At 54.3% G+C, this 25,318-nt stretch overlaps 2 protein-coding genes across 3 annotated transcripts in view; both read right to left on the reverse strand.

Annotated features, from left to right (window-relative positions):
- STARD8 (StAR related lipid transfer domain containing 8) overlaps positions 1-23,320 on the reverse strand; it is a 69,087-nt gene extending 45,767 nt beyond the window's left edge. The window contains exons 1-2 of one of the 2 annotated variants that reach the window (XM_074834892.1): positions 23,284-23,320; positions 5,893-5,926 (exon numbers count right to left, since the gene is read on the reverse strand). Coding sequence is in view for 1 of the 2 variants with exons in the window: in XM_074834886.1 (XP_074690987.1) it covers positions 5,893-5,926; positions 9,819-9,863 (79 nt within the window). In the remaining variant the exon portion in view is untranslated. Of the gene's footprint in view, positions 1-5,892; positions 5,927-9,818; positions 9,926-23,283 lie in introns of those variants that run through there. The other variant, XM_074834886.1, reaches the window with a different exon arrangement.
- On the reverse strand, positions 17,600-25,311 carry YIPF6 (Yip1 domain family member 6). Its single transcript, XM_074834898.1, has 7 exons — positions 25,211-25,311; positions 24,346-24,474; positions 23,741-23,819; positions 23,284-23,326; positions 22,163-22,288; positions 21,898-22,055; positions 17,600-21,329 (listed from the first exon to the last, which is right to left on the reverse strand). Exons 1-7 carry the CDS (start codon positions 25,292-25,294, stop codon positions 21,211-21,213), a joined length of 738 nt encoding a protein of 245 aa, XP_074690999.1. The 5' UTR covers positions 25,295-25,311; the 3' UTR covers positions 17,600-21,210.
- Between the last annotated feature and the right edge of the window lie 7 nt (positions 25,312-25,318).

The following is a 25,318-nucleotide window of genomic DNA, read 5'->3' on the forward strand; positions in this document are numbered from 1 at the left end:
CCTCTGGATGGTAAACACGTTGGAGAGCAACAAGAAGCAGCAACCAGCTCAATCACCCCGACTGTTTCTGCCTCACTCACCCACGCCGGAGCCTCCTCCCGTTACATCGAGGGGGGTTGCTGCTACTGGCCCTCCCCCCAGGCAGACGGGACCACCGCAGGGGTGGTGAGGGGCCAGGTCCCCACAGCCCACGTTTGCAATCTGGGAGTCACAAGCAACGCTATAACTGCTGTCGGGGTGCAACAAACCCAGCTGGGTTCTTGTGCCAGAGATAACGGGGGCGGTTTGCAAGTCTCAGAAAGTGGGTTTCCAATCTGGTCCAGCCTCGGGAAGCAGGGACAGGGTTTACCAAGTGAAAAGAGACAAGATGCTGATTAATCCCTTGGAAATCTCCGGCTCCAGGGAGCAACTATGGACCCTCTGGGAGACCCTCAGAGAGGATTTGCGGCTGTGCTCCCAGCTCTTGTGCAGATCATCCCAAAACAACCTCCTGCCCCATCAGGCCAACAGCCCCTGGCTACAACTCACCGCAGCGTGCCAGCACCAAGGCGGGCAATGGCACTGGTGCGGGGCCCAGCGGGGGGACCTCTTTGGAAAACTCCATTTTCCCTCACCTACGACAAACTGAGGTGACCTCCCCATCCCAGAGGAGCAACCCGTGTCCACCCGGCAGGTTTTGGGCCTTTCCCAAAGGGATCGTTTAACAGCAGGAGGAACAAGTCTCCAACACGAGTCTTGGGGCAGGTACAAGATGTAATTCTCCACTGAGCACTGCAGCTGACTGAGAAACGAGCCACAGCAGCTTCTCTTTCACACAACCCAAAATAAATCGCTTTCAAGATCGTTATCCACGCACCGTTATCAGCTTTAAAAGCCACATCCAACCAGTTTTAGTGCTGGAGTTCCAAATGAAGAAAAACTCCTTAAGCATTTTAACAGTCTTGATAAAAAGACTGATGCAAGCACCACTAAGACATTATCCAATACAAAATAGTGCCTTTTTTTTTTTGATGAAAAGTGTGAGGTTCTTTTCTCCTGACAGTCCCTCGGGCAGGTAATCTGAGCAGTCGGCTCAGGACAGTCACCACTTGGCTTTGGGACCCCCGGCTCCTCATGCACCAGGAGATTTGAGACCCCCACCCTCCACTGCTCCCAGGGTCTCCATTCTCCCCCAGTGTTCCCAGTAGCAAGGAGAGAGACCGGGGGCTGCAGTAGCATGGAGACACCCCCGCTCTTATCACACAGAAACACAGGCCCTAGCACGGAGCTGGCAACCAGAGCAGGGCTGGTCCCTGCAGCGTCAAAGGCTCACGGCTCTGCCCTACCCAAACGTCCTTACGAGCCACTAGAAACGCATTAAACCTCCCAGCACTGCAGTTTCCCTCAGGGACATCATCAGACATGACCTGTCCCTCCCGCTGTACCAGGAACACCTGTGTCAGCCCGCTCAGACACAGACAGCAGAGCCACCAGGCCAGAACATCCCCAAACTCACCCAACTTTAGATCAGAAGCAAAGTAAAAGCCCAGGCCCCTCCCAGCCCACGTTTTCCGCCGCGCTCTGCCTTTTGCCTCCCACCCGCGCTGACTCTTGCGAGGCTGCCCCTCCGCTGGCAGCCCCGTCGCGGACCCCTGCCCTCCCCATCGCTGTCTGCACCCACTGCCACCTCCTCAGCCCCCCGCAGCCCCCCCCAGCCCCAGCAGGCGGGTCCCACACACATCGGGGTACCTGCGAACGCTCCCATGCCCCGGCTCTGCTCCTGAGGGCGCGCTGGTGTTCAAAGCACTGCGGATATTTCAGGCAGGATTCAGAGTTTCTTCATTAAGAAGAGAAGGAACGAACATGAGCAGACTGGCCTGCAAACACCTCACACCTTTTTTTTCTCATCTGACCTCTCACACTTTGCACAGAAAACCGCGTGAGTGTTACGAAGCACCCATAAAGGCCACATTTGCTTGCAGAGCCTGGCGCCTCCTCCATTTGCAGCAAAGTTCTCTCCAAAGTACAGGTGGGTTATTTCAGACCCAGGAAACATTACCTGTCTTTGCATTTCAATGCAGGTTACACATCAAAGCTCTTACCAAGAAAAACCATTGTACAGCCAAACCTTTCTGTCAGTTTTCAATGTATTTTCTCATAATTTCAGGGAAGTAACCACACTCAAAACTTCCTTCTTGACCCTTTTGGTCTCACACAAACTAGCCAGGGGATGCAGATATAAATGTACCTTCTTGCCTGCTATTTATTTCCAGTCTCTCTCAATCACTCTTTGCTGCCATGGCAAAAACTCGGTGACGCACCGGGCACGGGGCAGCCAAAGTGGCCTTTTCCCAGCTCACCCTTGGCACTTCCAAGCACCCACAGCCCAGCCGACACGAGGGAAAACCCTCCCTCGAACCAAGGCTCTTCCCTTCTGGCCTTCAAAGAAAATCACCCAATTCGTGATAGGATCCTGCTGTTCAGAGTGGGGAATCTGCAGTTTGTTAGCTACAGGAAACAGAAAAACTTCCAGACCCTGAAATTAAAGCCCCAGAAGGACCGAGGAGATGAGCTGGGGGATGGGGATCAGTTATTGCAGCAGGCGCTGGGTTTCAGAGTCACAGAAATCTTTATAGGCAGAAGGGACCAAGGACAAGAACTGGCCTCATCTCGCGGGCTGGAGGGGCCTCTTGCCTCTGACAAATAGTTTCCCCACGACAATTTATTGGAAAAACTCAAGTGCGGCCAAGTCGGTTTTGATTTTCTTTTCAAGTATTTTTTCTCATTTCGTGTTTTGGGCTTGTGTCTCAGGAGCCAGCCCATCCCTCTGGGGGGAGAGGGGTGGAAAAGGAGGTCAGGTGCCACTGCTCCCAGGCCAGCACCACCAGGGCTCCGGGCCAGGCACCCGGGGGGGACCTGACATTCCTTTGGGATCGAGGTCGGCTCTTCGGCGGAATTCACCAGCCGAGCCCGAGACTGACCCCGCAGGCGGGCAGGGAAGAGGAAGGAGTCACGCAGGCTCCCCTTCATCCCACGTCACGCCAAAACCATGAACAATCACATTCAGTTCAGCTTTTCTACTTCCTACCTCTCCGTTCGGGATCCAGACCCGCAATCACATTTTCTACCATGCAACAGGCAGCAATTTCTCAGGGCATCTCCCAAGTCCCCAGGAAAGGGTCCCCACAGCCCCATCCAGCACCCCACGCCAGCCCCGGGGCTCCTCCGGGCTCCTCCCTCGTATCAATGCCACAGCCAGAGCGCAGCCCGTGCTGAGGGCCCTGCCAGCCCCCCCGTCTCTCTCCCTTTCAACCCGTTCAGGCAATGACAGAAGAACAGATCCCAATCCCCGTCTTCTTGCCCCAAAAAAACAGGCACCAAACATGCAGGCACCCGCCAGGCGAGAAACGAAAGGCTCGCGCTGGGGCTACAGACCAACAGAGCCAGCACAGGGGATTTTCGTGTAAAGAGAGAAGAGGAACGACTCAGCTGTGACAACATATCAACAACAGCTAAATTTAGCGGGTTATTTTTGGAGATCCAGATGCTGGGTAAATACAAGCTTATTATTTCATGCAGGGGCAAAAGTTCAGCAGAGTCCCTCGTGCTTCTTTTCTATTATTTCACCACATCCAGTCGCAGAAGCCCACTTTTGAAATACTGTAATATCATCATCGCCTGGCTGCACTGAAAGAAGCTGCGAGCTCAGTCCCCGTCCCCCGCAGCCAGAGGAGGCCACCACTTCATGACATTTGCAGATCTCGCTCGCCGTCCCACTCCTGGAGAGGCCTGACGCTGCTGCGGGCAGGAATTTATTCAGAGGACGCAGCTCTCGCGTGCGGGGCTGGCGCACAGGCCTTTCCTTTCTGCTTCGCGCAGAACAATACGTGGGAAGCGACTGTCGGAGGGGAAGCGGAGGGTTAGGAAATCCATGGAAACGCGGCCCTGGGGGGACTGCTGCGGCGGGACTACTCGGGGGATGCACAGCAGGGACACGCATGGGGGGTCCCGCCGCTGAGCAGGGCGGTGGTGGGACAGGGACGGGACACGGACACACGGGGCTACGCCCTCACATCACGGGATCGGGGGAGAGGGCTCCCTCTCTGGGCAGCATGCCGCACAGTTTGGGCTGGTTTGTCTCAAAAATCGAAGTTCTGGGTTTTTTTTTCCCTTGTCTGAGGGACAGTGACTGCCCGTGGCATCGGTGATGCCCCGCTGGGCTGGCAGCCACTGCGTTACCTCCAGGCAAGCAGATGAAACCCAAGCTGTTTTCCACTGTTACCGCTGAGGGAGCTGAGTGTACCCAGCTGTTTTAGTAACAGTGGGGAGCAGCATCGATGGCGTCCAGGGAAGGCAGCACAGCCCCAGCTCCCAGCTGCTTGCAGGAGGGACGGGGCCTGGGAGCCAGGAATGGGGCCTGGGTGCTGGGAATGGCTCCAGCTGCACCTCGGGAAGCAGCTCAGGGAGTTTGCCGGGTGTGTGGGGGGAGCGGGGACCAGGATGGGCTCGGGGATGCGATGGAAGAGCTGGGAGAGGCACGTTCCCAACAGTTACCGGGAGAAACGCAGAACCAGCTCAACCCTGCCTCATGCTGCTGCCTCAAGAGCAAAGTCCTCTTGGCACCCACCCAAAAGAGAATAAAAAATCATTAGGAAAGGGAATGGTATCTCCTGAGACCACTGAACGCTTCCTTTGATGCCCGTTTGCCAGAGCACCTTCTGGGGACAGTCAGCAAGCAACTGCACCAGCCTCTTCTAAGAGCTTTAAAAGGCCCAGCAGGGGGTATGAACCGACGGTGGGTTTGCCCCAAATCCAGCACAATTCCCACGAAAGGGAGAGTTTCACCCACACTCTGTGGGGCTCGGCGCAGCGGCAGGCTGCAGTGATGCCGAGCAGCCTGGGGCAGCTCCTGTCGAGGCATCGAATCCTCTGGGGTAAAACCACGTGGTGGCTGGTGTAGGTGAGTGCTCCTGCTCCTCCCACCCTCCGACCCCGGCACTGGTGTGACGCTGGGGCAGCTCAGCATCCCTCCACAGCCCAGGCCAGGAAGCTTTGGGCTGGGATTGTTGCGGATGCAGCTGAGCCTTCACCAGCAGAAACTTGGATTTTACAGGCATTTTTAACCAAGGGGAAAAAAAACTATAAACATCCTCCCCCCACAAAATCCAGCCATGGGTGTGATCTGTAGGAGTCTTCCCTGCCCCTTCCCTTGCACGAGGCTCTTTAGCCCTTTTTAACAAGCTCTTGATATTCATATTGTTAGTCTCTCCTGTGAAAGGGCAAGACAGACCACCCAGGATCACCTCTGGAGCTCCGCTCACAAAGCACCTTTTGTTGCCCAGAGCTTTCCCGTGCTCCCGGGCCAGCGGGGCTCAGAGCTCACCTAACCCTTACGTGGGTGAAAAAGAAGAGGCCGGGTCATTGCCCTCCAGTTCAGGGAACTGCTCGGAGATACCCAGGCACATCCCGCCTTTCCAAAAAGCAGAAGAGCCGACACCGGGCAGAGGAGCACTCAGGGTCCCTCCGCTTCCAGACCTGCTCAGGACGGGGCCAGGTTCACTTCTGGAGGTGTCGCTGAGCCAAGAGCCTCCGTACACCAACCAAATTACAAAATGCAGGACCTCTACCCATCCCGCCCACGAGCTGGGCCCATCCTGGAAAGCATGGGGTGAAGGAGGGGCTGGGCACGGCTCGGGGGGGTCCCTCCCGCACCCCTGGGGCTCGGCGGGTGCCCTGGCCAGCACTGCCTCACACCAGCTGCCTTTGCTACCCCTTTGAAAAACAGCAGTTTGAGGGGAAAATCGTGCTGCTGGCAGAAGAAACCAGAAGACCGGCAAGGGGACAGTCCTCTTAACCCCTGCCCGCCCCGCAGCGAGGGCATTCCTACCCCCAAAAAACAGTGTCGCAGCTTACCTGCATCTTTTTTATCTTCTAGCAGCGTGAAACACTGTGAAAAGAAAAAAAGAAAAAGATCAGAAATCATTTTGTTATCTTTTTTGATTTTCACATTCACAGACTCCCACCACTGACATGGGGGCTCGGTCCCCACTCCAGCCTTTCTGCCAGAGAGGATATGGGACCCACGGCGTCAGCTCCGGCTCTGAGGACAATGAGCAGAGCTCTGGCAAAGGGCTGTCCCGAGGGCATCAGACCCATCAGGGCCGACACCAAACGCCCATCACCACAGCTCCTGGCCTGCTGGAAGCCATCACAGGGGGAGCAGGGGCCGGGAGCAGGGGCTCTGCACCAGAGGGGTGGGCAAGGGAGCCGGGGGGGGCTGGAGAGACAGACCTTTCTGCCCGACAGCTTGAAAAGGACACTGCAAAACCACCAGAGAGGGGACAGGTAGGCAGGCGAGGGCTGCCAGATCCACAGCAAGGGATCAAAACAGGCTGGGAGGACGCGGTCTCTGCCTTCGAGTGTGCAGACTGCTGTGCTCCCGCCAGCCCTCATTCCCGTGCTGGGGGGCACTGGGGCAGCCTCGGTGGGGCAGACCTTCGCTCCGGCGGAGGAAGCGCCAGGCTGGGGTCCCCCCAAACACATCCCTCAGTACCTGTGCGGCTGCACAGATGGCACAGGAGATGTCCGTGTTTTAATCGCATTAGCTGCTCTGGGAGCAGAGTGTCTGCAGGCACAAAAAGCCAAGAATAAAGAAAGTGGAAAAAAAAAAGCTGAAAGCAGGCTGGGCTCCTGCTCCTCGAGCCTCTCCTTGGGCGCAGCACCCAGGGTGGGGAAGGGGCCACGAGCACCACCTGCAGGCTGCCCCTTGTCTGGGGCTGGTCTCCTGCGGGGCCAAAGCCAAGGGAAATGGGATTTACAGACAGCAGAGCCTTGCTGGCACACAGGGGACAATTGGCACAGAGGAGGTGGAGGAGCAGGAGGGCCCCAGCACTGCCCGGGACCCTCCCCAGGCCCCGCTCCAGGCGCAGGCAGCCTCCCCCCAGCGCAGCCGCAGCCTCGCCGAGGGGACCAGAGGTGCCAGGAGGGCGTCGAGGATTGCAGCAGGAATGAAGCGCGCTGCTGAGCCGGCCTTTCCCACGGGCCACCCGGGACCCCTCTTCCTGCCGGGGCAGCGGAGCCGGGGGTGACCCAGGGGGAGATGGGCTTCACCATCTCACCGCCGCCGGGCTTCTTGTGGCAGCACCAGCCCGAGAGGCGCCCATCAGCCCCACAGCACGCCCGTGTTTGCCGCAGGGAGCTCACCGGGCTCCTCCGGCTCGTTTGGCATGGCCAAATCTGTTCCCACTGGAGAGAAGGGCCGGGAGCTGCTGCTGCCTGCTCCTCTCTGTCCTGCTCAGGGAGAGCCTGCACAGATGCCCAAGCCCCAGTCTGGCAGCGTGTGAGCAAGAGGAGAACATCAGAGCCAAAAATGTTTGGGCAGGGAGATGATCACCAGGACCTCTATCATGTCCCTTATCACCAGCTCTGTGGACACCAGCCCTGCGGCCGGCACATGCAGTAGATGCCCGTGGAGCAGGGCAGGGTCTGGCCCTAACACCTTCTTTTTCCCCACAAAATCTTCCAGCAGCCACAGCTCTACTTCATTTAATCTCACAAGCTTTAATCCCACAGACAGAGCCCTGCATGTGTCTGCCCCTTCAAGAAATCCCTCTGCTGTTCACGGCGAGTAGCCAAGCAATACCGGCATGGGGAGAAAAACGGGAAACCGGGCTGAAGCAGAAGCCTCAGCCCCGCATGAGGCCGTCGGTGCTCACCAAGGGAAATCAGGAGGGAGGTCCTCTGTCCCTTCGGCTTCCCAGGCCCCAGAGCCCACCTAGCCGCTCGGCCCCGGGAGCAGCTCGCAGCGCCGGCCGCGCAGGGGTGCTCCTGCTGCCCCTCTCCCAGAGCCTTGCACGGGGACTTGTCGGGCACTTTGGGACGCAGGTGGGGATCAGCCAGGTCCCGTGTGCTGGTGGGGGGGTGGCTGCTGTGGAACTTAAGTGGAAATATGTGAAGGGCAGTCTGCTGATGGATGGAGGAGAGAGAAACGAAGCATCCACCAGAACACCTTGTGTTGCTGCAGGTAGAGCAATGGGAAGATTAAAACAAAAGGAACTGCACAAAGAACACAATCACCCCTGAACTTGGCACCAGGGCACCTGCAGGGAGCCCCTCATCACCGTGCGATGCTGAATTCAACAAGAGCCTCATGGGCTGAGCTAACGAGGAAGCACAAAGTGCAGAAACATGGTTTTGGCCCTTGCCTCTGAGCACGGGGGAGGCTCCAGTCCCAGCAGCGTCCCCCATCCTTCGCTGCCAGGCCCCCGCCCCAAGGGCAGCACCCACTGAAGCAGGTTTGCTTTCTCCCCACGGCGGGTGGCTGAGGGTGGTGAGCCAAGGGCCTCGCACCCTGGTTCTCAGGCAGAGCCCCTCCCTTCCGAGCGAAGGCGCCAGCTCTCCCGTGCCCAGTATCTTCTGGAGTCGCCAACTGCCTGGAGTCTCCCTCATCACAGGCTCCCGGCCATGACACCTCAGTGCCCAGGGGTGGCAGTGGGGAGGAAGAGCCCCAAAACCAGAGGACAAAGTTACTCCCAGACCCATGGACGACTTTTGCCCACGCTCAGTCCCCATCCTGCAAAAGCCTTTTCTAAGCAAGAAGCAGATACAAATATTGTCTTAATTAGTAAAACCGGAGGGTTCAGATGGGGAGGCCCCCTCAGCCGGGGAGCGGGGCTGGGAATGTGTTGGGGTGGGGAGCCTGTGGCCACAGCCAGAGGAGCAGCTACAGGCAGGGGGGGCTGGGGACAGCGAGGGCAGGAACCATCCCACAGCTCCCAGCCGCTCGTCACTCCTCCCTGCCACCCAGCCAGCAGGTCCGTCCTCCGGCACGAGGTTACTGGGGGGCTGCTGGTTGCTTTTGGCTTCGCTGAAGCCCCCTGGGCAGGGGGAAACCTGGGGGGGGGACAGGCCAGAGCTCTGCAAGGGGGGACACAGGACTGGGTCCCATGAGCACCATGACAAGGACAGCAGGAGCTCGCAGGGGCTGGGAGGGTTAACAGGGACTTGCTAAGCTCTCTGGAGACAGCAGGGACAAGACAGCTACTAATATTATTAATGAATTTCACAAATGTCATTTTTAGACTCAACTATTTTAAGCTTTGCATTGAAACCCCGGGGGAACAGCGTGCATTCCTCATCCATTTCACCACGGCAGATCCACTCACTTGACAGAGCCCGGTGTACAGCACTGGCTGAAAAGGGATTTTAGTGGGTTTTTTCCAGTCGGAAGCTCCTGAAATCCATGCTAGCAATACCTCCAAGATCCACCCGGCACACCTACCAGCGCACGGCGCAGGCAGGGAGACGCTAAATCCACCGTCACAGACGGGGGCAGTCAGAGAGTTGCCCATTACGAAGGCGGCAGATGAGGAATTAAATCCAAATGAAAAATACCAGATGCCACGAGAACCGCTGCTGCAGGAAATTAAAAACTCGGGGCCTCCGGTCTCCCTGTTCCTTTGTCATCCCGCTCGCAGCCGCCCTGTCCCTCCAGATGGGCAAAGCCAGCCGTGGTCCCACGGTCCCGGGGCGAACCGAGCCTCCGGGCCAGCCCCAGTTTGCCTGCGCTTGGGGCTGCGGGTCCCATCACGGAGGGGGGAGCACAGGCCATGCCGACCAACGCACCCGCACACGGCCCATCCAAAATTAATCTGTCCTGTGCATGTGGGGTGCGGGCACGACATCCCCGGGGAGCAGACGTCAGGCACCGTGCGCGCAAAAAAAAAAAAAAAAAAAAAAAAAAAATCAAAACGCCTCCCCCCACTGTCCCTTCTGGCAGCTTCTCCTGGAACAAGGAGGGTGTCGAAAGACTGGCACCATTTAAACAGGTCGCTCCTTACCTTGGCTCTTTTGAAGCAAGTCCAGAAAAAATCCAGCAATGGCATGATGGGCCGGGCAGGGGGGCGGGCGCGGAGCCCCCCTAGACCGCGGCGCTGCCCCTGGCCCCGGGGAGAGCCCACCCCGGCACCCCCATGGCTGCTGCCTGCGGCGTGCAGAGCCAGGCAGAGCCCCAGTGCGGGCAGGAGCTCGGCGCAGGCAGGGAGGGAGGGAGGGAGGAGGCAGCGCTGCCTGCGGAGGCGGGCCAGCGATTCAAACCCTGCACCGTTATTCAGTTGGTTGCGAACAGGCTTGGATGGCGATTGAAATTCCCTGAAGATTGCGAGTTTTAAACAGCTCCAGGCTTTCCTTCCTGCCTCCAAGGCTCCGAGCAGCGCTCTGTGCCCAGGCAGTGGGAAGGAGCGAGGGGAAAGAAACACCCCCCAGCACAGAAGAAATGGGAGTTTCACTGTCAAAGGCAGATGTAGGACGTTGGAAACCCAAACCCCAGACGGTTTAGGTTTTCACTCCAGCCCCTGCTCCAGCAGCCACAGACCCGCTCGGGAGGGCTCCCAACACCCTCCCCTCTGAGGGACAAGCCATACCCGCGGGGTCACGCTGTCGTCCCCGGGTGCCCCCGCCGCAGCCTCCGCACACAGCCGGGTTCAGCGCAGGCACCCGGCCTCTCCACAGGGAGAAAAACAGGGAGAAAACACTCCCCAGTCATCAGCTGTGACCCAGCCATTCACTCCGATTCTATTCACAGCTCCTTTGCTTCCTTCCGCAAACACCCGTGCAAGCTTCGTGTTTGTTCCCCAGCAGGGCCATAACAAAAGGCAACGCCACAAACGCTGGTGCAAGCCATCGGTGCACAGGCCTCCAGGTGAGAAATAATCTTGCAGGCACAGAAGAAAACCCCACCAACTGGTGATTTACAAGATTATTTCAGAATAAGCAATGGCAAGTTGATCATCAGTGATCAACTGCCTGGCTTTGTGTATGGGGGGGCTCTGAGACAGCCTGGAGGTGCTCTGGAGGGGAAGAGACCAGCCAGGAGAGGAGCTGAGGAGTGAGCAAAGCACCAGCAGGCCATGGCTGGCAGGACCCGGGTCGCTGGCGGGGCCATCCCATGATGTGTGGCAGCTCCTGCCAGTCACAGCCACCCCCCATCCCTGAGCCTGCTCAGATCCCAAACCGCCGTTAGAGCGGAACTGGTGCCCGCTGCGGTGAAGCGGGGACAGTGGTGGCAGCTCCTGGGAAGTGGGAGCGGGGGATAAGGCAAGGGCAGGAGCACAACAGACCCTGACACAGCAGAGCTGGAGGAGCTGCACCCACCTGGAGCAGATGGCATCGGGCACCCACAGCATCCCGCAGAGCTCACCAGGCTCCCCACTGCGGCACTGGTATGGCACCAGTATGGTGCCAGCAGCATCAGCGTGGCCCCAGCAGCACTGGCATGGCCCCAGTGGCACCAGCATGGCCCCAGTATGGCCCCAGGAGCAGCATACGGGTGGCATCAGTCCCAGCGCCAGCTCCAGCTGCCTCCTTCCATCTCCCCCTCGCTCATTCCTCAGCCACGTTTTGGCCCCACTCCCAGGCTTGGCACCAGCCACAGCTCCTCCGCTGTGTCCCCTGCATTGCTGGGCCAGCACAGTGGGGCTGGGGGCACGGAGGCACAGCTCTGCCTGTCGGCCTCTTTTCTCCTCTTTAAACGCCCTGGGCTGGGAAGTCCCACCTCTGTGGGCCACTTGTCCAGGGTCACCTTTCCCAGCAGGCATTTAAACCCGTGGGAGGGCGCACACAGCAGCTAAAGGCAGATGCCGCTGCCTGGCAGGCAGCCCCCCTCCGTAACTCACTCACCGCTGCCTCAAGGGCCACAGTTTTTATTCTGAGGAATTGCACATAGTTCCCCGCAGGGGTCGAAGGCTGCTGGGACCAGTGCCCGTTCCCAGACGTCCCCATTCAGCTCAGCGGGCACCGCCACCGCGGCAGAGCTGCAAATGGCATCGCCACCACGGGATCCTGCGAACGGTGCTCCTGGCCACCGCCACATCGCTCAGCTGGGGAAACTTCTCAACAGTTTTTACAGGCTTTTCCCTTGGGCCAGAGGTGGATTTCACAGGAGGGACTGTCCCAGCGGGCGCTGGCTGCCCAGGCAGCAAAGGGACATCTGCGAGGTACCGCGACACACCAATGGAGACAGCTCTGTCCTGCCAAATCCGGGAAAGACCTCGCAGCCTTAACCATAATTTCAACCATAACTACACAGCCAGAAAGGTGCTGCCAGAGAAACGACCCTGCCAGCACCCCACTTCACTGCTTGCTCTGGCAGCCTTAAGTCCTTCTCCCACTTCCTCCGAAAACAAAAAAACCACTCAAGTTAGTGCAAATAGAAGAAAGCTGTCTCCTTCCCAGGGCCTGGGAGACAAACCACAGAGGCTTCTGCATAGTTGTGTAGCTTCTTCCTTCCTATCCTGTCATCCCAAAAGCATTCAAGTAATTTTAAATCTAGGATCCTGCCTCAGCATATCAGGATACCATCCTCGGTAAGAACAGGTTCTGGGGAATGGATCCCCAGCCGAGCAGCTGAAGCCTCTACACACCAAAGCAGGTGTTCCTGCCAAGCAGTGCCAGGACAGAGGCTCCACCGCTGCATTTCTCTTCCCAACGTTCCTAATGTACCTGCTCCAGAGGCATCCACAGGAAAAACAAAAGCAATTTCTATTTATTCTCTCTCTATATATATAAATATGTATCACTATGACCTTCAGACTTACGTGAGAGCCCATTTTAAACCTGAGTTAATTTTAAAAGACTGATTCCAAGGAAAACTCCACACTGTACAGGCTCGCTAAGAGTTTCCCACAGGGCAGATGCCAGCGCTGCCCTGTCTGCTGCCCGCAGTGCCCCAGCTGAGCCGCACGCCGGGATGCTCACCCGCCAGACCCAGCTCCGCAGCCAACATCTCACCTGCTCCGCAAGCCATGGGACATGGCCAGTATTTTGGAGGGCAGGTAGAGCCTCTTCTCACAACAGCTCAGCCCCCAGAGGATCTCCTGCTGCCTCAGAGCAGGCAGGTGGCCAGGAGCTATTCCTGTCCCATTGATGAGCTATTGCTGTGGCGGCTGTTGCTCAGCAGCATCCAGGCACACAATTAATAACAGCTAACGGCTGGCAGCCCGCCGGGCAACCTCCTCACTGGGCAGAGAAGCCACCCTCACTGCTGGTGCTGCCTCTGAGGGCTGGTCCCGCTTCCGTGGGAAGACGCGGGGTGTCAGAAGAGGCATGAGTGGGGGGCAAGCCACGCCTGGCCAGCGAGCAGCCCCAAGCGAGCCCTCAGCACGCTGGGATTTTCCACTCGCTGGCATCTCCCCGAGGTCAGGAAGGGAGCAGCTCCTGCAGGGCAGGCGCTTGCCCCATTAGCATAGCGGGAACAGGGACCCTTTTCTTTTAATACGGCTCAACGGCTGGGCGGGCGCTGACGAGGCAGGGTGGAGAGAGAAGAAAGGCTGGAGGAGACGTAAAACTGCTGCCCATGGGGAGCATCGCCAGGGAGGCTGCCAAGACCCACAGGCAGGGCTGAACTCCCCTGCGCTGGAGCAGCCCCCCCACAGGCGAAGGGTGCGGGGTCCAGCCCACCCCAGCAATGCCACCCCAGCACAGATCCCGGTGCTGGGCTCCAGCCTAGGCTCTGCTAGGCTTGGCTCTTGGAGAGGCACCAGGCACCACGCCGGCTGCACCACGAGAAGCCTCCTCAGATACGTGAACAAGGAGCGGCAGAAGACGTTCCCCAGCCTCCCGCTGTCCCACTGGCCACCACCGCTCTTTCCTTAAAAAGTTCCCCACTAAAAATAATCCCAACATGCACACTCGTCTCCAGCGGTGCGCTGGAGAACACGAGAAAACCGTTAAGATCTACTTTTTTCTTTTTTTTAACAGACGAGAGTCTAAACTGTTTGGTTTTGACTCTGCAAACGAGCCATTCGAACAGAAGTCATGCCACTCCTTGGACCAGGTACCCGATCTGGTCACTGATAATGGGGCTCCCAGCCTTTGCTGCTCAACCAGACCTTGCCAAACATCCTGCTGGCAGCGGCCCCAGCCCAGGCAGGCAGGGAACTGCCGCTCTGCCCCCTTGCCCCGGGGAGCCCTGCTTGCCTGAGAGCATCGCCCTGGAAGAGGGCACTGGGCACCCGGAGGGACACCGAGGGATGGCGGTCAGCGGGGAAAACAGTTTTGACCAGCGCAGGCTCGATGACGAGAGATCCACCCAACGCGATCAGCCTTGACATATGCACAAATGCTAAATGAGGGTTATTTCCAGCAGGACAGTTGCTGCTTCTACTTTGAGGAGCAATAGAGGAGCTGGGAATACACTGCCTGGGCACGTGTCACCCACCCGGCAAACCAGCCCATCCCTCGTGCTGCCGCGACTGCAAATGCTCCTCCCACCAAACCAGGCAGCACCGGGACCCCGGGGTGCCACACCAAGACCCAACGCGGCGGGGAGGCCTCCTCCCTCTCTGACCAACAATTCGGCAATTAATCCCCACGTGCCAGCTCCTGTGGCAAAAGAAAACACGCCAGTGAGCAGAGCAGCACCCCCATAACCCTTTGGAGGTCAGAGGCATAAATCCCCCATCCCACAGGAATACAGAAGCCAGCGGGTCCCACGGGCGCCCTCAACACGTCCCTCGGCACTTGTGGCACTCACGTCCTGCTGATGCTTCACCCTCCGACACCAATTATGTTTTTCCTTAACGCAGATGCACACTGGATGCCCTGGGAGGACCCGAGGGCCTCTTGCCTTGTCTGCGGCTGCAAGAAGCCCCCCACCATCCCCAGCCCCCTCAAAGGTCCTGGCAAAGGCTGAATCTGTGCATTTCCCCACAAAGGCTGGTCTGTTTTGTAAATACCAGTGAATGTATTTACAAATACTGATTTATTTAGTATACACACAAAAGCCAAATAAACTTTTCGGATGACTAGCCCTCACAGACTTGCAAAACTCCCCAATTTCCCTAAACAAGAGGTGAAATCACTGAAAAAAATTAGTCAATGATGTTTTTGTGGAATTTCTGCTGCATAAGCTGGGGTGCGCTCCTGCCCTGATTCACCAAGACTTCTGCGGATCCATAAGCCCGCAGCTGTCAGCCAGAAAGCTTCAACAACAGGAGGTTTGCACCACGGAATTCCATTAAGACAAAAGCATTGGCCTCGTCAACCAGTGGCCTGGGGGGTGCCCTCCCTCCCCGAGGCCAGCCACTGCACACCCAGGGCTCACCGGGACCCCCCTCCATGCTCCAGGGGCTGCGGGTCAAGACAGTGACACCACTGGCAAAAAATAACCTCCTGATGCCAGCGGGGGAAGCAGAAATAACCCACAGGCAGTGCAGGCACCGCGGAGGATCCAGGCACCCGGCTCCATCCCCCCTCCCTCGCCTGCGGTAGCCGCTATCCATCAGGGACACTCGGTCCCAGCCTTTACGTTGTCATTTCCAAAGGCGCCAGCCCAGTGCCCGAGCCAGGGCCGTCCCTCGCCACCCTCCCCTCACCCCGGCTGCGTTTGAGGTCGACTGGTTTAAGTTTGTGACCCCGCAGTGCTCAGGGCTCGTGGTCAGCCTCGGGGAAACACGCGACTTAAATATGTTTAAAAGAGCACAACTGACATGTTCATGTTTTTGAGATTCTATAGAGAAGTTACACGAATGACAAATAGACCTGAGTGATAGAGAAGGAAAACGGCTTTTTTTGAGACCTGTATACCTAACCAATTTTAACCCAAATTCAAGCACCTAAGAGCAAGTGTCTGGGAAGAGCCTACAAAGATTCCCACGCCAGACAGAACTCCAGCAGAAACCCGCTGCTGCGCCACAGTTTTCATACAGGCACCTTGGAGATAAAATGAAATATAATACAGGCTGCATTTTTATGTACAAAAGTGGCACAAGCCAAATGCTCACAAGGCAGCTTTCCCTTCCCAGGGGAATGCTCTCGAGCTGCTAGAGCCTGGCTGGGACATTAATCCCCTGTCCCCAAAGGCAGGCGCCAGCCCGGCACAAGGAATTGCGAGCATCTCTTGTTGTTGGCAAGAGCAGGGAGGCTCCTGCGGCAACTGTGCAGGGAAGCCAAGGGTCGTGCTCCAGGGGACAGCCGGGGCATGGGAGCTGCCTGGGGGGGACAGGCCCGAGCGCCTGCGCGAGCTCAAGCCCAAAAACGCAGCTGGTTTAGGGGAGGCTGCTGGGGAGCGCGGCCACGGGGCAGGAAAAGCAGATGAATCCCCCGCCTGCCAAAGCCAAACCCTGCCCTGCACGGGGAGGGCTGGCGACACGCGAGGGGCACGAGCACCCATGTGCACACACACCCCCCCCAGAGCCAGGGTGGCTGGTGCAAGGGACACACTCCTGCCGGGGGCTGGCTACCTGCCTCCAGCAGCCAGCATGCTCTGCAGCTAAAAAAAATAATCGCAGGCAACAGAGACACATCTGTCTTCCAGGCTTGCACAATCAAATGCCATTTAATAAGCTACATTTGACCTCCTCGTATATTTTTGCACATAGTTCCAGCGACAGCTGCTGTCTCGGGAAGGTCCCAGCCCTAATTCTGGCCGAGGTTTGGGATTAATTAACAAGACAGAGGAATCTCAGTCCGGTGCAGTGCTCTGCTCCCTGCAAGTGAGGGCAGGTCTTTGCAAGCTTAACCCCGCGTGACAAATACATACACAGCCTCCTCTCACCCGCACAGGGTTAGAGCTCCCCAAGGCTGCCCACAAGCAGTTGTCCTCCCTAAACACGGGCACAAAAACCAGGCTACACATCCCAGCAGAACAGACAAAGCCAAGGGGAGGGGAAAAAAAGAAAAAGAGAAAAAGCCAAGCTCTGAGGGACTGCATGGTCATGCCGCCCTCTTGTGACATTTGGGCCTTCTCCAGCGGAACGGGGAGGGGGGGGGGCCCTGGCGCAGGGTTGGTTGTGTCCCCGCTGCCACCACCTTGGCAGGACGGCTCCCCGTCACAGTGCCGGGGTGCTGCCAGGGGGTGCCGGGGTGCTGCCAGGGGGTGCCGGGGTGCTGCCAGGGCGTCCTGGCTGCTGCCTCCCGGCACGGCCTGAGGCCACGCACCCACTTTTTGAATCGCCTTCATTTATCAGGTCGCTGTCCTGCCGAGCGGCCGCTCCCTCCTTCCCCTCACCTCAACTCAGTCCCCTCATACTCTAATCACGCAGCACGCGCCGCTCAGGCAGAGCTGTGCCCGTCACCGGGCCCTTTCTCCCATGAAGCTGCCGGCAGCGGGAGAGGGGGGCTGCCTGCACGGGCCCCGAGTTAGGGCCCAGGCAGCACAGCTGCTCTTTGCCCCAAGCAGAGCCTGGGACCAGCCAGGCGGGACATCGGCACGAGCAAAGTGGCGTCACGGCTTGGCTTCAATGGGTGCAGGCGCTCTCAGGGTACAGAGCGGAACCGAGGCGCTACCAGCACTTGGGCCGCTCCCACTGGCCTCTGACAAGAACTTCAGGGCTTTTTTTTTTCCCTCACCAGGAGCAGGGATCCCCTGTGGCACTGCCCAGCATAGGGCGACGGCCCAGCACACACAGACCAAAGGCTCACGCTGGTCCTCGTGCCACAGAAATACCGGCACGGCCGGAACAGGAGAACATCAACCACTGACAGCACCCGCAGCTGCAGCCATGCTCTTCGAACAGAGGGGAAAGGATTTCTGCCTCACCCAGGGAGCCCTTGGGCACCGGCCACTCCACAGCATGGCACAGCACAGCACGGAACCCTCAACCCACACAGAAGATTGCCCACATGCCTTTCAGTGCACTTTAATTTATAAATTTTAAAGATAAAACAAATAAATTCTTTTCATTGGTATTAAATAGATGAAAAGTAAATTCAAACACATACAACTTCAGTTGATAAACAGTATTAAAAAAAAAAATCTTAGTAGAAAAGAAAGACTGGTTTATGCATCAGAAAATCATCCACTTTACGGAAAAGTTTGAACACTTCAAAGGCAAGACATCAGCTTTTCTCCTCGCTACCCTTCCCTCAGCCGGCTTTAAACAAGGGAGAGACTTCTTCCCTTGGAAAGCATGACAATGGAGTTATCACAAACATTTTCTTAACAAATTAGAAATAGCTGTTGTGGTTAGAAGGATTACTTACCTGCACGTGATTGTGGAGGAGCACAAGGCAAAGCGCTGTTCAGTGACCAGGCACTCTCAGGGACCACGGACCATCACCAACAGGAATTCTGGGCAGTCTGCTAATATCAAATAAGCCCCAGGTATTTCGCTTGCCTAAACCTGAAGTTTTTCAACGGTGCTTCAGTGTGCCCATATCTGGGTGGCTCTGGGAACCACCCGTTTGCTGAGGGGCCGGCCGATCCACAAGAGCAGTGGCTCTACAGAACGTCAGAGTTTGGCTGAGGAACAAATTCCAGTTTTGGCTTCTTAATTTTTTCAAGTCACATAAGACAGTTAATCCTCAATCAATCAATCTGATGCTCATTTCCACCGATGCTCATCGTTTGCTCTCTCCGTCTTTCTAAGCAATTACATTCTACTTATAAAAGGGCTCCGTTTTTCAGTAGATTATCATCTTCAAGTTGAAAGGCCAAGTCACTCCTAGCAAAGCTCTTCCAGAACCGATTATAACATTATGGTGAGGAAATTATTTCTGACAAGATACACTGCGTGTGCTTTTAAGGGTACGGGCACGAAGCACATCCCACACGACAAAGCTGAGAAGAGCAAAGTGACTCAGACAATGAGCTACTGCAGGTAGAGCTCCTGGCCGAGGACATCAATGTCCTCTACTCCCTGCTAGAGGAAACAACGATTAAAAAAAACACCATTCATAAGACATGTAACTTTATTCAATGGGAGGCATGAAAACTCACAAAATCCAGTTTCCTACCTGCATCCTGCCAGCTAAAACCTTCAAGCAAGTTACATCCTCAGTGATAAAAGCCCACTTAAAGATATTACAGCTTTGGAAGATGATGGTTTCCACAGTAAAGAAGGATTGTTGTGAGTCAAAAAGCAAACAAAAAGATCCCACCTTCACCATATAACCAGTATAATCCTGCCTGTTCTTTCATATTAAAAACACCTCTCGACTAAAAGCTTCGGTGACCAGTTGAAAAGTAAATCTAGTTAATATAAAAATAATTTTCTTCTCCCTTGTATAAGCCAAGAGCAACGATACAGAACAAACCATAAGACTTATATCTAAGTCAAAAACAAGGAAAAAGCTGGGATTTTAATTCCTCTTAAAAATCATTTTCCTTCTTTTCGAAGATACTGGATCAATTAAATGTTACTCCAGTTATCTTTTAGATACAGTATCAGCTTCAGTCACAGGCACTACAGGGAGAATTCCAAGGCTTCCTCTAAGTGTGGTTAAATTCTAGTGCTGCAGTAGGACAGAAAGATCTGGCTCAAAGAATCCCACTGCAGCTGTCAGTAGCTTTCCTATCTACTTCCCTTCAATACTTCTTTTCAGCTTCATAAAGCTAAATGAATGTTTCAATGAATGCAAAACTGCGCACTTAAAAGAGAAATCACATTCCATACCAGTAATAATTTGATGGAAGTTTAAAAATTCCCCATTTCCGTGGTACAGCCATGTCTACGGAACACGACAGGTCCCCTTGCAGCAGCTCGGGACAGCCGGGGCCGCCCGGAACAGCCGTCACACACACGTAACACCTGGGTCCCTGCTGAGAGCAGCAGATTTTCCTTTCCCTCTTCTCCACAGTCCCAGAAATGTAAAAATGTACTTTTAATCTGCATATTTAGAAACTTCCATCCCAACTAGCAAATAGTGTTTATAGCAGGAACTGCACTTCTACATATAAATATAAATTAGGCATATTTACACCTCGGCAGGACCCACGCACATCACTTCCAGGTCCATCAGCATTATGACAGGAAAAAGGAAATGTGATGCTCATTTCCAGGAAAAGTGACATTTCAACAGCAGCTTTTCCACCCCCAGGTGTTTCACAGCTCTCCTCTTGGATTGCTTACTGAAAATAAGGGACAACATAAGCAGTTCCCATAGGGTTTTGGAGCAGCAGCTCCCCAGCCCCAATCCCCACGCTGAAATACAAACGACCCGCTCGTCAGCCACACGTGGTTCTCCAGGCAGGGCACGTAACTGCACCGACAGGGAACTGGAGAAGAAAGCCTCCTCCCTTTGTATAAAAGTATTAAGCAAAGAAAAAAAAACCCCAATCCACACCATAGAAAAGGTTCTCACATCTCATTAAAGTACAAAGCAGCAATATGCACGTTTGTATGCATCTATGTTGAAGCACGGTCCGCGGAGCCGACCAGACGAACGCCACGTGCCAGCAGTTAAGAGCAGAATTCAGACCCTACCTCACAGCAGCCACCACCTTCACCACGATTTACTTTCCTTCCTCTGACCTGCTGTAAAAATTTCAGGCGTAAGTCCTGCTGTAGTATATTAGCACCCCAGCATCTCGCCTATCAACACCTCAACCTACTTCACATCATATATATTTTTAACATATATACACACTTTACTTGCTACTCTCCTGACAATCTTCCATTCTCAATACCGAGCAGTAGCCAAGCCCCTGTTGCAAACCAGTTTTGACTGTTTCTCCAAGACTTTTAACTCTCCCATCGATGGCCACGTGAGAAGATCTGTACCTACTCAGCGCAATCACGCTCCCTCCCAGGGCACACGCGGAGCAGTCGGGGTGACTACGGTGCTGAAGGCGTGTGGCTGGAACTCCCTTTCCTGACATACAAAGGGATGAAACAAACACAACCCACGAGAATGAGCAAAGGCAGTTCCCTTCCGCCCAGCTCCAATTAACTGCAAAATGGACCCAACTCCTTTTTCCTTAACATCTAGTTTCAAAGTGAAAGCTCACAGTCCTGTGATGCACTTTATATACATTTTACCACTCTTAAGTGAATGAAAAAAAGAGTCAACGACATTTCTTCCCTACCCAGCACACAACAACAATGAAGTTCTATTATTCCATAAGGCATATTCATCTTCAGTGAGAATCCAAGCACAAGCGAGAATTCTGCCAAGTCGTGCGATCTTGTAACTGCACCTTTATCTACCCAATGTCCTGAAATTCCAGGATCTCCTGCTCTGGTCCTCAGGCACAATAACCCTACCACACTGGGCATTTTTTATTTAACACAATTAAAGAGCAGGGCTAAATAAAAAACCCCTCAGCAGCTGTACCTCTGTATCTTTCAAAAAGAGGGACACAAATGACCAATTTTTGCAGTTCTCTGGCTTTATCCCATAACCTGCCTTTTTACAATATCTATATATATAAATTAGAGAGAGATAAAGCCAATGATTAACTGCAGCGTTCATGAAAAAACTCCAGTCCGTGTTACAGTCTGTTCCGATCGGAGATCACTGGGGCGTGAAGGTGAGAATCATCCAGCTGATAACAAAGTAGAAGAGGAAGATGGGGTACACGACAAGGGCTTTGCGGTTCGGAGGCTGACTGTCCGCCAGGAAAGCTGTAGATGCTGGTAAAAAAGAGAAATACTTGAAATGCAAGCAGCATAAAACTAAACCTCCAAGATCCCCTGCGGATGTTAGCAATTTTGAATTAGGATCTGCATTACAAAAACAGAGTAATCCTTTGCTCAATACAGATCTCAATACAGATTTAATCACCGATTAAAATTTTATCACACAAAGATAAATGCTGATTAACACTCTGTAACAAGAGTCCGACTTACAGATTAAGAACAGGACAAATAGCGCAAATGTATCTGTATGAAATTAGCATTTTCTAGCAGTCTTTATAACATAGATCACAAAATACAGTACCCAGTTGTCTCACATGGGGTTTAGTATTAAATTATCATCCTTCTGCCAAAGGGAAGTTGCACATGACCATGGAAACCAACAGGAGCACAGGCAGAGGCTGAATCTCTGCCAACACAAGGATTGGAAGAACGATTTCTGCAATACTTCAGCAGCCCAGGAAACACCGTAAACTAAATGATCCCTTGGCTTTGCCCAGCAGAAGGGATGCAGCTCTATCTCCCTTGGTGCCCACAGCAGCGTCAGAACCCCAGAGGTACTCACCTAACGTGGACCAGCCAAACATGGCGACTACCACGATCAGACGTATAACGAAGCTGACGGTGCCAGAACCTGCCAGCAGCACCAGCCTGCACACCAGCATGGCCACGGTCAGGGGCAGCACACAGTAACCCAGAACACACAGGCTCTGGAAAAAGGATCTGGAAAGGCGAGACAGAAATGGGGAAAAAAAGCAGTCGAACCGAAGCACTGCAGGAGCTCTGCGCACAGGAGCATTTTAACTGCTACTAAATAAACCAGCACTCACATAGTCCCTCCGAGAAGCTTTGAGTTTAGCGTGATGACAACGGCACCAAACCAGATGATAACAAAGACCTCAGCAAACTGGGGCCCTCCATCGTCCTTACTATCTGCTGATCCACCCTGAAGCATCCTGTTGTAGGTGACAGACAAACGGAGACATTCACAATCCATGACTGGGTTTTCTCAGGCTTGGAGTAGATGACACAACAGGAGCCCAAATCGTTGACCCCCAGTTAGGCTGCAGAGCGACTATTTTTAGTAATACCCTCAATTTTGTATAGGAAAGGAAAATGGTTGTGGCTCAATTGAGGGCATTTCAGTCCATTTGTTGACTTCTTCTGATGTGCAAGCATATAGAGGAGAATAATTCCACAGACAACAGGCTAAAAGATGAAAATTAAGGTACCAAAATTTTGGTGACCTCTCAAAGCAGGCAGTGTGGTGCATGAGAAAACACAAAAGCCTTGCGGAAAGCTTACAGTAACTACGGGACACGAGCGGCACAGAGCCTGGAAAAGTGAGCACACGCTGATTTGAATATTTAAATGACACCATCTACTTCTGCTAAAGCTTTACCCATTTTTGTGAATGGTTTCTGCACACCGAGTACACAGACGTGCCTCCACCGATAGATCTCACCAACATCTCCACCCCAGCCCAGGCACATCCGCACGCACTCGCCCAGGCGGAGCCAGAACCCCAGGAGCCACCATCACCTCCCACCCGTGACCCACAACAGCCTCTCCCTCGCTGCACCAGGGCATGAGGCACCTCCACGGCCGCTCCTGGACAGAGGTTCTGGCCAGCAGGTGAGGGTCAAAGTCGGCCAAACGCGTCAGGATCAAGGACAAAGTGAATCGGGAAACCTTCAGAAAAACCATTCTTAAGACAGGGGGCTGGGGAGGGGTCAGCCTTAAATCCTAAACTGAAAGATGGGAGGTCCTAACGGCCTTGAAAGGTCACAAACACCTTTTATAAGAAAATCTAAACAGGCAGTGTTTGCAGAAGACCAGAGAAGGATCAGATGAACTTGATCTCAACACATGCAATCAGAAATTTTTAAATTCTCATTTCTCCAGCGTGAAAGACTATAAAAACCCAAATGCACCCACTACAAGTACTTACAGTGCAAGCGAGACACAAAGCACCAAAGGGCCCCAAAGATCCCCTGTAGGCAAAGGAAAAAATAAAATCATAAATACCATAGAATGATGCTCAGTCTCATTTTCCTGGGAGTAATAAAGCACCTTTTCCAACTCCCAGTGTATCATTTCTGACATCATGCTTCCTTATAATTTCCTTATGTACCACCTCATGCCATGTTCTACAATATAATCGATTCAAAACCTGCCAACTGCTAAAGCTACCTGTTCTACGTATTCTGGCACAAGTGCCACTTTTGAAGAGCTTTGGTAACACCCCGAGTTTTCCCGTTTGCTATTCAGCGTCCCACTACAACACTGAGAACACGGAACAGACACTTCTGAACCCCCATGTTCCACTGAACTCCTCCTTTTCCCAAGCAGGCAAAGTCTGTTGGCAAAACATCCTTTCAAAACTTTGAAAATCTTCTTATACGTACAGTCTCTGAGGAGTGCACTACTCTTCTTCGGATACATGACATGGACAAATTTCTTCCCAACGGCCTTCAGATCTCTCATCTGAAATAAGGAAGCAACATTTTAACTTATCCCTTCATAAAAGTTACAGTTCCCAGCCAAAAGCAGGAAGATAGAAGTAAAGGTGTATTGATGGTAAATCAAGACAGGATCCAACCCCAAAATTTCTGCAGCATCCTCTGCTACAAACAGTGCTTGCTTTTGCTACATTCCTTAACAACCACAGTACTCTATCCTTTAATAACACCCACGGGTAATTTGCTTGCTCCTCTAGGAAAAGAAAATTAACGAGAAATCCTATTAGTCAGGAGAGTTTTCTCCCAAGCTCCATCTGAGGCCTTTGCCCTTGCAAAGATTTTGAGATCACAGAGAAACTCTGGGGCTGCAATTCAGACATTTTTTGACCCCCAAGAATTCATGTTACATGGCTAGTTCTAAAAAAACCAATCCCCAAACTTGCAATGATGTACAAGACAAGGAGAGCTATGCAAAAACTGTTTTTGCAAAACAGTTGGCCAAAGACATCAGTGAAACACGTGTTTTACCCAAGATGGAGGCACAGACTCACAATAGTGTCCCTAACAGGCTCGTCCAGTGTGGAGAAGTCTTCATCAGGAGAGCGAGACCCAACAGGAACCGTAATCTCCCCTTCCACTGGAATATCTTCAGATATTGACACATCTGCGAGACCTGCAAACTAAATGGTTTTCAAAACCTTTAGAAATAAAGAAATCCAAACTAGCTCATACTCACTTCAGATGTTTTTTCAGCTGGGTTTAAGAGGAAAACAGCTGCTCAGAATTCAGAGATACAACACTTAATAACACGATCAACAACAGAGCCCAGCTATTGCCTGCCTGATGAAACAGCGCACGGTCTAAAGAGGTAGTAGAGATGTACAAGCAAAGTATTTCCGTTTTCTTCAGCGACCCCCAAGAACCTGCTTGTTGTCCTCTATTTAGACAGCAACAACTAAAGGAAGTAAAAAGCTCGTTTGTGCTTTTTAAGCAATGTGATGCCTGACAGCTGTACAGCCACAGCCGGGCAGTGTCTGTCACGGGCTCCACGGGGACACAACTCACGAGGAACCGTGCAGACCCCACAGCCCGAGCACCGAGCCAGGGCTGACAGAACTGGTTTCCTCCACCCAAGCGGAAGGCTAAAGCGCTCGAATTCCCAGCGGTGGACGCAAACAGGGAACAGCCCGAGCAATTCTACAGCAAACTCCAAGGCAGGCGGCAAGCAGCCGGGGGAGGGGAGCGGCAGGAGCCCGACTCCTCCCGGCCCGCCGAGGCCTCCCGGCTCGCCGCTCCCCTCACAGCCGGCCCCTCGCTTCGGCGAAGGCGGCCCGAGCCGAGCGCTCTCTTGCCCGGCAGAGGCCCGAGCGGGAGGCCCCAGGAGCGCCCGCCCGGTGCCCGCCAGCCCCCGCTCACCAAGGCCCCCCCGGCGCCGCCGCTCCCTTCCACCGCCGCCATCTTTGGCCGTTGGGGCGACGTGGAGGCCCGCGCTGACGTCATCACCGCGCGCCCGCCGCCGGGACG

The sequence above is a fragment of the Strix aluco genome, chromosome 10 (genome assembly GCF_031877795.1).
Source record: "Strix aluco isolate bStrAlu1 chromosome 10, bStrAlu1.hap1, whole genome shotgun sequence".
NCBI classification, from domain to species: Eukaryota; Metazoa; Chordata; class Aves; order Strigiformes; family Strigidae; genus Strix; species Strix aluco.

Coding starts and splice junctions, on each gene's coding strand:
- YIPF6 (XM_074834898.1), bottom strand. CDS start 25,294: ATGACGTCAGCGCGGGCCTCCACGTCGCCCCAACGGCCAAAGATGGCG. Junction 24,475..25,210: donor GCGGCGCCGGGGGGGCCTTG/GTGAGCGGGGGC, acceptor AAAACCATTTAG/TTTGCAGGTCTCGCAGATGT. Junction 23,820..24,345: donor AGCCTGTTAGGGACACTATT/GTGAGTCTGTGC, acceptor TCCTTATTTCAG/ATGAGAGATCTGAAGGCCGT.